The 12,099-nt window shown below is 39.5% G+C and overlaps 1 protein-coding gene across 1 annotated transcript in view; it reads left to right on the top strand.

Annotated features, from left to right (window-relative positions):
* The window catches only part of LOC308190043 (uncharacterized protein), a 316,509-nt gene that overhangs the window by 141,998 nt on the left and 162,412 nt on the right, over window positions 1-12,099 (top strand). The window contains exon 9 of the mRNA XM_080580892.1: window positions 11,145-11,320. Within this exon, the coding sequence (XP_080437018.1) occupies window positions 11,218-11,320 (103 nt within the window). The 5' untranslated portion in view covers window positions 11,145-11,217. The remainder of the gene's footprint in view (window positions 1-11,144; window positions 11,321-12,099) is intronic.

Below are 12,099 nucleotides of genomic sequence, written 5' to 3'. Positions count from 1 at the left end.
AAGAATGCTGAGGTAATTAAAACATCTTTCTGGGACTGAGAGGACCCCCTCTTCTTCTGAAAAGTGTCTGTGTCCCTTTGGACAAATCACTTGACATAAAGGCTTTACAAAACACTTACAGGAATTCGGATGCTTCAGACAAACAAACAAAACCAGACCACCAAAACAAAACAAGCAGCAACAAAACAACAAAAAAACCCAAAGGCATTATGTCTCAAAGCTGGATTACAGGTGTAATATAACGTGTACAGTGCTCAGCTACCCATATGAATGTCCAGCCCAAAGCAGGGGCCAACTCCAGTGTATGTGGAGAGTTGTGACAGTGATGGACATCTAAGAAAAGATTTCAGAAGTTGGCTGGTAGGGTAAAAGCCTTCTTATCAAGCTAGGAGTAAAGCTCTGAAGGGCTAAACTAAAAGGGGAGAAGAGCTTAAGCAGGTAAGGAGCAGAATGAATCAAATGGGTGATCTAGAAAAAAATAAATTTGATTCACTTGGGATCACCCCTGCAAACAGGTATTGTAAGAGGCTCAGGTATGTATATATTACTCCTAGTAGCTGTGTCTTTGTCTGCCAGTTAAATTTGTATTTCTCTTCACATTCTGCATTTCCATGTGCATCTGTACCTTTTTTTGGCGTCTTTTGCAAATCTCTACTGCTATTTGCATAAGTGGTCTTCTTGTGGTAAGTCAGACTTGAAAAGGTAGAGGGATACCCACATTAAGCCTACTAGACTAACCTGTGCTGAAAGGCTATTCCTTACAGTGGTGAATCCTACCTGAGGGATCCAGGTTGTACTTGAGCTCTGACTAACTCCTTTAGTGTGTGACATTGTGAGAAGAAAGACCTTAGTACCTAAAGGCTTGCATGGGGATGGATGTATACTGAGAATGGCTTTGAAAGTGCCAGACAACCTTGAGAGGTCTTAGATGGCCAAGAAGGGCAGCCCAGGCTGTATATAAGGACTTGGTCGTCAGCCCTATGGTACCTGTAGTCCCCACCTGAAATGAACTACAGTTTTGCTTCCTTTGCACTGTATTTTGCTTTGTCTATCTATACTTCAGTCAATTAGGACAAAAGTATGCCCATGTCTTAAAAATGTTTCCAGGGTAAAAATTCCATTCTGACTCTATTCATAGAATCACAGAATCATTAAGGTTGGAATATCCAGATATTCCATAATATTCCAAATTAAAATTCCATAAAATTCCAAAATAAAAGATATCCAAGATCATCTGGTCCAACCATCCCCCTACCATGAATATTACCCACTAAACTGTGTTCCTAAGGGCCATATCCAACCTTTCCTTAAACACCCCCAGGGATGGTGACGCCACCACTTCCCTGGGCAACCCATTCCAACGTGTAACCACTCTTTCTGAGAAGGAATTTCTCCTGATTTCCAACTTGAACCTCCCCTGGTGCAACTTGAGGCCATTGCCTCTAGTCCTGTCACTAGTTATCTGAGAGAAGAGGCCGACCCCCAGCTCCCCACACCTTCCTTTCAGATAGTTACAGAGAGCAATAAGGTCTCCCCTGAGCCTCCTCTTCTCCAGACTAAACACCTCCAGTTCCCTCAGCCGCTCCTCACAGGACTTGTGTTCCAGACCCTTCACCAGCTTCATAGACTTTCTCTGGACATGCTCCAGGGCCTCGATGTCCTTCTTGTAGTGAGGGGCCCAAAACTGAACACAGTACTTGAGGTGCAGCCTCACCAGAGCAGAATACAATGGGATGATCACCCCCTTGGTCCTGCTGGCCACACTGTTCCTGATACAAGCCAGGATGCTGCTGGCCTTCCTGACCACCTGGGCACACTGCTGGGTCATGTTCAGGTGACATCGACAAACACCCCCAGGTCCTTTTCCTCTGCACAGCTTTCCAGTCAATCTGCTCCAAGCCTGTAGTGTTGCATAGGGTTGTTGTGGCCAAAGTGCAGGCCCCAGAACTTAGCCATGTTGAACCTTATCCCATTGGCCTCTGCCCATCGATCCAACATGTCCAGGTCCTTCTGCAGGGCCTTTCTACCCTCCAGCAGGTCGACACTTTCCCCCAACTTGGTGTCATCTGCAAACTTACTGATGGTGCACTCAGTTCCCTCATCCAAATCATCAGTAAGGATATTAAAGAGGATGGGCCCCAACACTGTCCCCTGGGGAACACCATTGGTGACCGGTGAGCAGCTGGATTTCACTCCATTCACCACAAGTCTCTGGGCCTGGTTGCCCAGAGACTTAGTTTTTAACCCAGCTAAGAATGTACCTGTCCAACCCATAGGCTTCCAACTTCTCCAGGAGAGTACTGTGGGGGGGCATGTCAAAGGCCTTGCTAAAGTCTAAGTAGACTATGTCAACAGCCTTTCCCTCATCCACCAGGTGGGTCACTTGGTCATAGAAGGAGTTGAGGTTGGTAAGGCAGGACTTGCCTTTCATGAGCCCACGCTGGCTGGGCCTGATCCCCTTGTTGTCTTGCACATGCTGTGTGATTGCAACTCAAGCTGATTTGTTCCATAACCTTCCCTGGCAGTGAGGTCAAGCTGATAGGCCTGTAGTTCCCCGGGTCCTCTTTGTGACCCTTCTTATAGATGAGTGTCACATTAGTAAGTCTCCAGTCATCTGGCACCTCTCCGGTTGACCATGACCATTGATAGATGATGGAAAGTGACTCAGCTGTCATGTTCTTCCTCTCCCTCAGCACCCTTGGGTGGAACCCATCTGGTACCGTGGACTTGTGACAGTCCAGGTGGAGTAGCAGGTCCTTAACTGTTCATTTTTTCATTTTTCGTTCATTCATTTTCTACCAGCCATCTAACAGATTAGGACTTTTATACACACTCAGTGATATCTAATAGAGGTGAGATTAATCTCACGTAAGTATGAAAAAAAGCTGTGAAATCCTTTCACTATGTTCATATACAATTTGATATTGACATTTTGGTTCTTACAAGAGGTGAGAACAGGGTTGTGACACCAAAACAGAAAAAATACCTTAAAATAGTAAGTGAACTGTAATGTTTGATTGGAGGAACTGTGCAGTGATATTATATTTATTTTTGACATTGTAAAGAAAAAAAGATTGAGTTATGCAGAGGAAAGGTACAATTATAATACCATACTTTTCACCAAGTCTCACTAAAATACCAATACTTATCACTTCATTCCATTTAAAAATAACTTGCATAGCAATTCAAGGTGGTGATGTTCAAACACTGGATTTTTAAAGACCTCAAAACCAGACTTTTTTATCAGCTCACAGAATAATTTCCTAATTTTCTAGGATTTTGCAGAAGTTTTGAAAGTTCTCATCATGCAAGTTGCTTGTTTGCAAGACTAAATGTAAAAAATAAAGGACAATAGGATACATTTAATTACTCTTGGGGTGCCTTTTCCTTCTTTCTAATCACAAATAAAAACCTTTCTATATGTTCATTCATTTGATTTTATGCATGCAGCTGTCAACACATCATAAGAAATGATAACTAGCTGGATACTGATTTTTGATGCTTAACACATCGTTGTATGCACAAAGCAATAAAAAATGCTTGTACACAAATATTACTATAGAAAATATCCTACTTCTCTGAAACTGGACTATTGGAGGCAAGAAATTCAAGCTAGGTAGACTTGTAGCCTGCTAGGAAGTGGCAATGTCTGTTGTAGATTCTGGGCTGTGAAGTAAACAGTAAATTTGATACAACTTTGATTTAGAGGGTACAGATTTTCACAATTCATGGCTACTAGGTCATGAACTGATCTAGGAAGTGAATATGTATGAAATAAGGGTTTTTCTCTCTTCCCTTGAATATGCCTGAAATAGTTCCTGTTCAGCTCTGCTTGAGAACCATAAAAAGATTGTGCACCCTAGCTTCAGAAATAGCATGGACTTGTGTTATGCAATTAAAAACAAACTATTTTGAAAGTGAAATCATCAAATTTCCCTAGGAAAATCAGAAGTCCCACAGTAAGGCAGCAGCTAGTGAAACAGAGTAGTGAAATGGGCTTTGTGGCAAATACAACGGCTGTCTGCAGTTGGAGCTGGGATGGACATATTAGTGAGATTTACCTGTTTCAATGATGGGAGGCAGACAGTGCCATGCTTTAGCCTGTCTTTGATTCTATTGAGTCTAATACTGGCTTTGCCATATTACATACTTTAAGATTACTTATTTATTAATCTTGTTTTCCTTTCATTGAGGGGAAAACAATTTTGTTCCTAGTTAGTTTCATTAAATATTTTTCAGTGTATACATGTTTTCAAATTAAACACTGATTTCATAAAATCATCCCAGGTACAGCTTTAGCTTCAGGTCATTAATTCTATTTTTAAATGCATTAATACATATGAAAGAACTTTGTTCTTTGTCTACCAAAGTGCCTGAAGTAAACCTTTTCCCTCTTCTCCTGCTAAATTACTAATTAGTTTGGTGTACTCAGAGATGAGAGCCTTTGAGATTGGTAAAACTTGTGTTTTCAACAAAAGTTTATTAAAATAGTAATTGGTGCTCTTGATGGTAGATTTAAGGAGAAAATGATATATATATATTATTGAGTATCAAAGAGTGAAGCAGTTGACTGAAACAGACACACTGTAATCAAAATTGTGCAATAGTCTAAGTTTGCTACGTGAATAGAGATGCTTCACCCCCCACAAAACAAACAAACAAACAAACAAACATTACGTATCTTCTCACAGGGAAGAATTTTTGACACACGCTGTTTCAAAGCCTGCTGGAAAGTCTTAGGTTTGAGCTGGACATGTTGTACCTGTTGGTGCCAAACCTGTGACACATGAAGCTGTGTAGGAAAGCTTCTACTGCATTAGCTCCTTCTTTGCAAAAAGAAGAGAAACGGGAAACCTAGGACTTAGGTAGCTTCTCCTGGGAGTGCTTGAGTTCAGTCTGTCTTTCCTGGGGTAGATATGTTGAAGAATTAAAGCAATGATTCACAATGCACGTATTAAAAGCAGAAATGCCAATTAATATTTTTGACAAGGGGAAGATGGAAAAAATTACAGATAAATCTTTCCACCACTCTTATATTCCCCTTTGAAAACAATGTGGAGATTGAGTTGATAACCATGGTATTTGAATGTATAATGACTTTAAGAGGATAGAATCATAGAATCATAAAATCATTAAGGTTGGAAAAGACCTCCAAAATCATCTGGTCCAACCATTCCCCTACCACCAATATCACCCAATAAACCATGTCTCTAAGTACCACATCCAACCTTTCCTTAAACAGCCGCAGAGACAGTGACTTCACCACTTCCCTGGGCAACCCCTTCCAATGCCTAACTAAACTAATAGTTGTAATGTAAAATGCTGGCTGACATATAGAGGCTACTAGATTTTCAACAATGCAGAAAGAGGGACATAACATATTTAGGGATAACATATTCCTTAAAAAAAAAAGAAAAAAAAGAAAAAAAAAAGATTACCAAATATTTAGTAACACAATAAAGAAAGTGACACCAAAAAAAGTATGTCCTAATCAGCTGAACTTTCAATATTAATGTACACAAGATTTTTAAAATTACATGCTTTTGTTTGGACTGAAAACAGTAATGAGATATCTCATAACTTTGCAATAGAACTATAACTTATACCTAAAACTGGGAATATCAAAAAGCTATTGCAACACTGCAATAAACAACCAAGTTATTTATGGCGATGAATTTTATGATACGCTTAGCTAAAATTTCTTTTTTCTGAACTATATTTTTCTTAATGGATAATAATTCCCAACAGAGTCAAATCAAAGAAAAGTACTTATATAGCTTTACTTACATAAACTACTGGTTATAAAGATGACTAAATGTTTAGAGATTTTGATGCAGGATCAGAAACACAGAAAGAGCAAATACTTGATATTGTTACTGTCCCCATGTCACATATCAGGAGCTCTGACCAAACAATTAAGTGAATTGTTTAATGCTATATGATGAGTCAGCATATATATAGAAGAAGGGCTGAAAGTGAAAGGAGGAAATTTTTGCTGCATAGAATATCTTAGATCTGCCGTTTTTTTCAGCCTTTACCTGGAAAAAAAACTTTTCCTAGGCTGTCCTTTTAGTTGGTCTTTCTTCTTTAAGTCTTCCTTGTTTAGTTTAGCTTTGTCAATAATTTCCTTAGTAAGCTAGTGGAATTGGGAAGGAGAGATCTTAGAAGCTAAGTAAACTATTTACTTTGTTAGTACAGAATGTATTTCAGATACTGAAACCTTGTCCTTGCATGTAGTCACCATTGTTTCGAACACTCTGAGGAAGGAAACAATAGTTGTGTTAGAGAGTGTTTTGAGCACATTGTGAACCAGAATTTTCACACGTAGAACAATAATGTACATTTCCCAGCAGCCATATTCACTTTTAGGAAGTCTTTTAGAAAAAAAAAGTTGATTTTGGGCAATAAAATAGGTATGCCTTTGGTACTGATATCTTTTGTAAGTTTTATTTAAATAAGAAAACTGAAGGTCTTTTCTTTACTGGCCCTTTCATACTGGAACATTTAAAAATGGGGACATGATGAGTTACACAACCTCTCTCGCTTTTATTATTCTAAGATTGTTTTATTATTGCTGATTTGCCTTCAGCACTGGCCCTAACCACTAGGAGACCTTGTGTTAACAACTTCCCAGGCCTCCAGGGGAGGGTCTTGAGAAATCTCTTCATTTTTTACCACTCTTACCTCCCCCTCCTTCCTTGTTTTGCCTGCTTTCAAGCCAGTGACAGGTTGCATCACAAAATGAGATTGTTTTGTAGCCCTCCTGGGGACTAATGTTGGAAAAGAAAAGATGATAAACAGAAGATGGTGTTTTCTCAGGCTATTTCACAATTTTCAATCCACACTGGAGAGATTTTTGATTAACTTTTCAGTGGTTTGACTGCATGCAGAAAGAAAATGATAGGGAAGCAGTGAGATGAGAGTGGGAAGAGAGGTAGACCATGGCTACTTCTTCCCCTGAGCCCCTTCAAAATGAAGGAGTCCCTCCCAGGCACGCATTCCCATCTACATCCTAAAATCCCAGTTTTTCAGTTCAAAGACTTCCCCCAGAAATCTCACTGTTTCTCTGAGGTCCTCCCCAGCAGAATCCATTTTACTGATACTGTAAAATCATATTTATCTACAAGGCTGGAGTCCTTTGAGCTAGGACTAAGTTACAGTATCAGTTACCTCTGAAACTGTTGTCCCAGTTTGCAAGCATTTCCTGAGGTCCCAGAATGGTCTGAGACTAGATCTGATTATCAGAGAGATGATCCAAGACAGGTATATCTTCAATTATCCTCTTGCTCAATGCCATGAACCATCAAGGACTGTCAATCCTATAATTAAGTATATTAAAAAACAAAAAAAAGAAATTTGGCTTTTAATCTCTTAGTAATTTCTCTAAGGAGATTACCGGTGTTAGATCATTCTCATTCTAGCTTGATCACTATAACTCTCTACCCTTCATTTTATGTTTCAAAATTATATCCTGTCGAGACCTATCTTTCTACATATGGGGATTTGGATGGTAAGAACAGAGACTCATTTAATTCTGGGTGTCAGTAGGGAAGATATTGGAAAATGAGTAAACTGAGGAACTGAATTAAGACCCACAACTGCACTGTTCACAGTGAGTGACAATAGTGAGGGAGTGGAATAAAGTCCCCCAGACCACCTCACAGATATGGGACACAAAGGTTCTATGATAATATCTTCTTGTCTCTGATGATCCCCCAAATCTGCCACACCCACTAGAATGATGCTTTCCAGCTGCAGGTGGTCAACCTACCTGCCTAAGGAAGGTATTTTGCATGAGCTTTGCAGAGAATGTTGCTTTTACTTAGGCTCTATATAATGAGTTCCTGGAAAGAAGGATGAAGTTTTGTGATTTGGAGGTGAAGGGTAGTCAAGTAAACAAATCATGTAGGAATCAAAATAATCCATGCTCTAAGGTGTCTTTACGATGTATTTCTATGTTTGGCAGTTTTGTTTAATCTCCATGGCTATGGAGATTAGGAAATTTGGAGTGCCACAGTCTAGGTCTGAGTGCTGGGATCTGATTCCCTGTGGGGTGATATTAGTACAGCTGCTCACTGCTTTCTCCCTCATTAAGTAGGGACACCCAGCCAGTGCCTGGGCACGTTCACAGTTTGGCACAGACCAGGCACAGTTCCCAGGGCAGTCTGGAATTAGGAGTTATAGGGACTGTAGTACTGTGCACTCTGAGCTCTCCCTGGGCTGTTTCTTTTACCAGTGTTCATGTCACATTTTTCATTTTACTCACCTGGGTGTTGCCTTCTCATCTTTTGAAGGTAACATGAGGGTCTTTGATCAAGTGTGGATTTAGCCCTCCCTTAACACTGGCAGGAAGCTCCAGAATCATAGAATGCTTTGGATTGGAAACGACCTTAAAGATCATACAGTTCCACGCACCCCTGCCATGGACAGGGACACCTCCCATTAGACCAGGTTGCTCAAAGCCCCATCCAGCCTGGTCTTGAACACTTCTAGGGATGGGGCATCCATAACTTCTCTGGGCAACCTGTTTCAGTGCCATACTGCCCTCTAAGTAAAGAATTTCCTCATTATATCTAATCTAAACCTACCCCCTTTTAGTTTAAAGCCATTACTCCTCCTATCACTACACTCCCTGACAAAGAGTCCCCCTCCAGCTTTCTTGTAGGCCTTTAGTATAACATGTAGTTGTGTTTTGTTCTCCTTGTAGATCTTCAAGAGCTGCCTTAATTAATAATAAATGCATTAATAACTATAATCTTTTAATAAATATGAATATTAAAATATAAATACTAAAAAAATCATTTAATAACAATAATCCTGTAATAAATCTTTTTCACAGGTTCATGGCACAGTCACATGTTAAGCTCACTTCTGCAGCCTTCAAGCAAAACTCATGGTCCTGAGCACCCTGCTCTGGGTGGCTCTGCTTGAGCAGGGTGCTGGACCTGATGGACTCAGAGGTCCCTGCCAGCCTCAGCCATTCTGTGGTTATGTGTTGTAACAGCACAGTTGAGAGCCATATTTGAAAAGCTTGATTCACACCTGAAATTGGCATTACATGGGGAAGTTTGTTCAGCAGTACTTCAACATTTTTGCATGGAAATGCTTATGGGCTAAAGGCTTTATCTATTTATGGTCTTCAACACCTAAAGCCTGCTGGTCAGTCCCTTAATCATAAATGCTGAGATGTCTTCCCAAAGACCTCCCAATGCAACAGGTTGAATAATTAATTGCTGTAACCCTGGACCTAAATGCCAGGTTGTCTAAACCCAGATGATCTTGAATGAGCCAGCCATACACTTTATCCCAACTGAAAGTTTTCTTTAAAAAAGCAGTGCATTCGGAGAACATGACTTTATTTGAGATCGTATTAAAACCAAGTGAAGCAGAAATGTGAGATTAGCCTGCTTGTGGCTGAGCTGATTTAAAAATTAAAATCTATTAATGAATTGTGCTACTTCTGGTATTGTTAAAGTAGATGTAATCGGAAATTTTCATAGCACTGTTTTTTCAGTGATGCAGAATGGATTTAGAGTTTTTGTGTAAAGGACATCAGTTACTTAATAAAACATTTTCACAGGTTCATGTAACACTCACACCTGCAGCTCACTTCTGCAGCCTTCAAGATAATCTGTTTCCTGAAAATAAGGGAACAATGCTGGGAGGGCAAAGGTAACTTTGTTTTCACTGATATTTTTGTTAGGGCCAGACGGTGTCAGGCAGGACTCTTTCCTTCCCCCACTCTCTTTGTATTTCCTATACAAAGGTCAAGTGCAATCACAGACCACAACGAAAAGGCTTAGGAGACTCAAAAGTTTGAGAAGTTATCACTGGAGACTGAGCTACTGAATCCAGATGGAAGAAACCTGTTTTAGGCAAATAGTTGGTCTGCACCAAGAAATTTTTCTCCAAATGCATGACTTTGCTCTGACAACCTCTGCAGCAGAAGCTGCCGCACAGTTTGCAGTGTGCTCAAATGATCCCTGAAACAGAACTGGGAGATGAGTTAACCTCCAGTGTGGTGATGAGGACATTTACATGGGCCTCAGTACTCTGAGGAATACCTCAGAATATTCTATAGCACTCTGGTGAGGGCATACACTGTGAAGGACTGTCAGAAGTCTGCCCTCAAGTCCCATAAGCAGAGGCAAGAACTGTACAGCACGTGCTCCAGGGATTGAACTAGTGGATAAGCAAGTGCAGGTTATCGTGTAACGGATTTGTGAATCTCTTCCTTCATTTCTTTCACCCCACTGCACCCCACCCACCCCCCAATAAGTGCATTTAGGTGTTTTAATTTTGTCTCCTAGGAAACATTTTGTACATATAGAAAATTGTGTTTCCTTTTTTTTTTTTTTCATTATTATTATTATTTTTTTAATTTGGTTTTGGTATGGAAAATAATTCAAAGTAGTTTCAGTTCAGATATTTTCTTCTGTTTTGTTTTTGTTTCTGTGTGGATTTGGGTGGAAAGAGTAGGTTCAGCAGTCAAATGAAGGATTTAACTGAGCCTTACTCTCAACATATTTTGAAACACTTGAAATACCATGCTTTGTCCTCACTAAAAGGAAAAGCTGTTCCTTCATGTGTTAGTTAACAAAGGTTAAGTAAAGCATATTACAATCTGAATTACATAGTGCTATTGCAGTTTGCTTAAGTGTTAGTTGGTCAAAGAGAACTCTGCATCCTTGATAAAGTTTTAGTTTGACCTGCTAACAAATGTTAATACATCCGTCTTGTTCAATGTATTTTTGTGTGTGAATGTGCATAGAAAAGAAATGGTACATGTCAGATGAAGGTCCTTTCAGCAAGTGTCATTTAAATGAACAGCAATAAATCACAGAGTACACTACACACACCCTGTACAGGACACAATGCTAAGCAAATTAAGACTTTATGTACAGTAATTCTTCAAATATTCTTCGAAATAACTTTAAGCATTTAAGCATATATCTTTTCAAAGCCAGAAAAAAACATTAATTAAAAATTGGTTAAATTCATCAAAATGTTCATAACAAGCAGTAATTTTTTATTTGGGGGAACATTAGCAAATAAACAACAGTCCTATCACTTGCTTAATTTCTATTATAAAATATTGAAGGCAAATCTTAGTATCTTAAATATCCTTCATTGTTTTTTTACAGAAGAGGATACGCAATAAACATTGCATTTATTAGCTTCTTGTGAGTAAATATTTATCTATCACTCCTTGGCTGTATGCTACTATTGCACATTCAGTGCTCCCTGACCCACATGTACTACGTGGTCTGCAAACACTCAGAAGAAAATTCTTCACCACACGGCAAGACAGACACAACAGGTAAGTCCATTGAAACCAGAGGAAGCACAAAGAGACGAGTCAATGCAGAGCCTCATGTGTGGCAATGATCTCAGGGCGCTGGCTGCCTAGCCACTGTCAGGGACTTGAAATGTGAAAATACTTGTTTGTGAATTTAAGATGTGGGCAACATTTTGCTAGTCCATGAGAGCTAGCAGGAGCAGGCTCTTAAAGGCAAAGGTGAGAAGTTCATGGCTGATGAGATAAAAAGTGGGAGTGCTGAAGGTACACAAAGAAAGGAGCAAGGTGTTAAAAGCACATAGTCCAGGAAATGGTTGCAAGGCTGGGTGCATATGAAATATCTCAAGCAGTTTTAATGAGATGAGATTAATGAGTGTTCTAGCTGTATCCCAATATTGCGACTTTGTGCTGTGATGTCTTTTACATGCCAAATTATTCACCTCTCAATGCCCTTTTCTCCAGAGGGGTCTTCTTTACAATGCCGAAGATAACAAAGGTCCTCTGAAAGACGGAAACACATTGCTTTAGCCACTATAGAATCACTACATACCACCAGAACGTATAGTAAAATGTAGTTGGGAAAAAGAAAATAAAAGGATCATAGCTATAAACTGAAACAACTTTTTTTTAGAGGACCCCTGGAGGTTTTTTCCCCAATCGTTTGCCCTGGTTATTTTACAGATTACAAAGCTTTTCGACCTGTTATTAGCAGGCAGAATATCTTACTGTGTTGTCTTCAAATTCTTACTTGGATAGATTTGTAAGTAAAAAAATAGTCTATGTGGTATTCTCCACTTAAC

This window comes from Anser brachyrhynchus (assembly GCF_964034855.1).
Source record: "Anser brachyrhynchus genome assembly, chromosome: 2".
Taxonomy (NCBI): domain Eukaryota; kingdom Metazoa; phylum Chordata; class Aves; order Anseriformes; family Anatidae; genus Anser; species Anser brachyrhynchus.
This window is presented reverse-complemented; position numbering and strand designations above follow the sequence as displayed.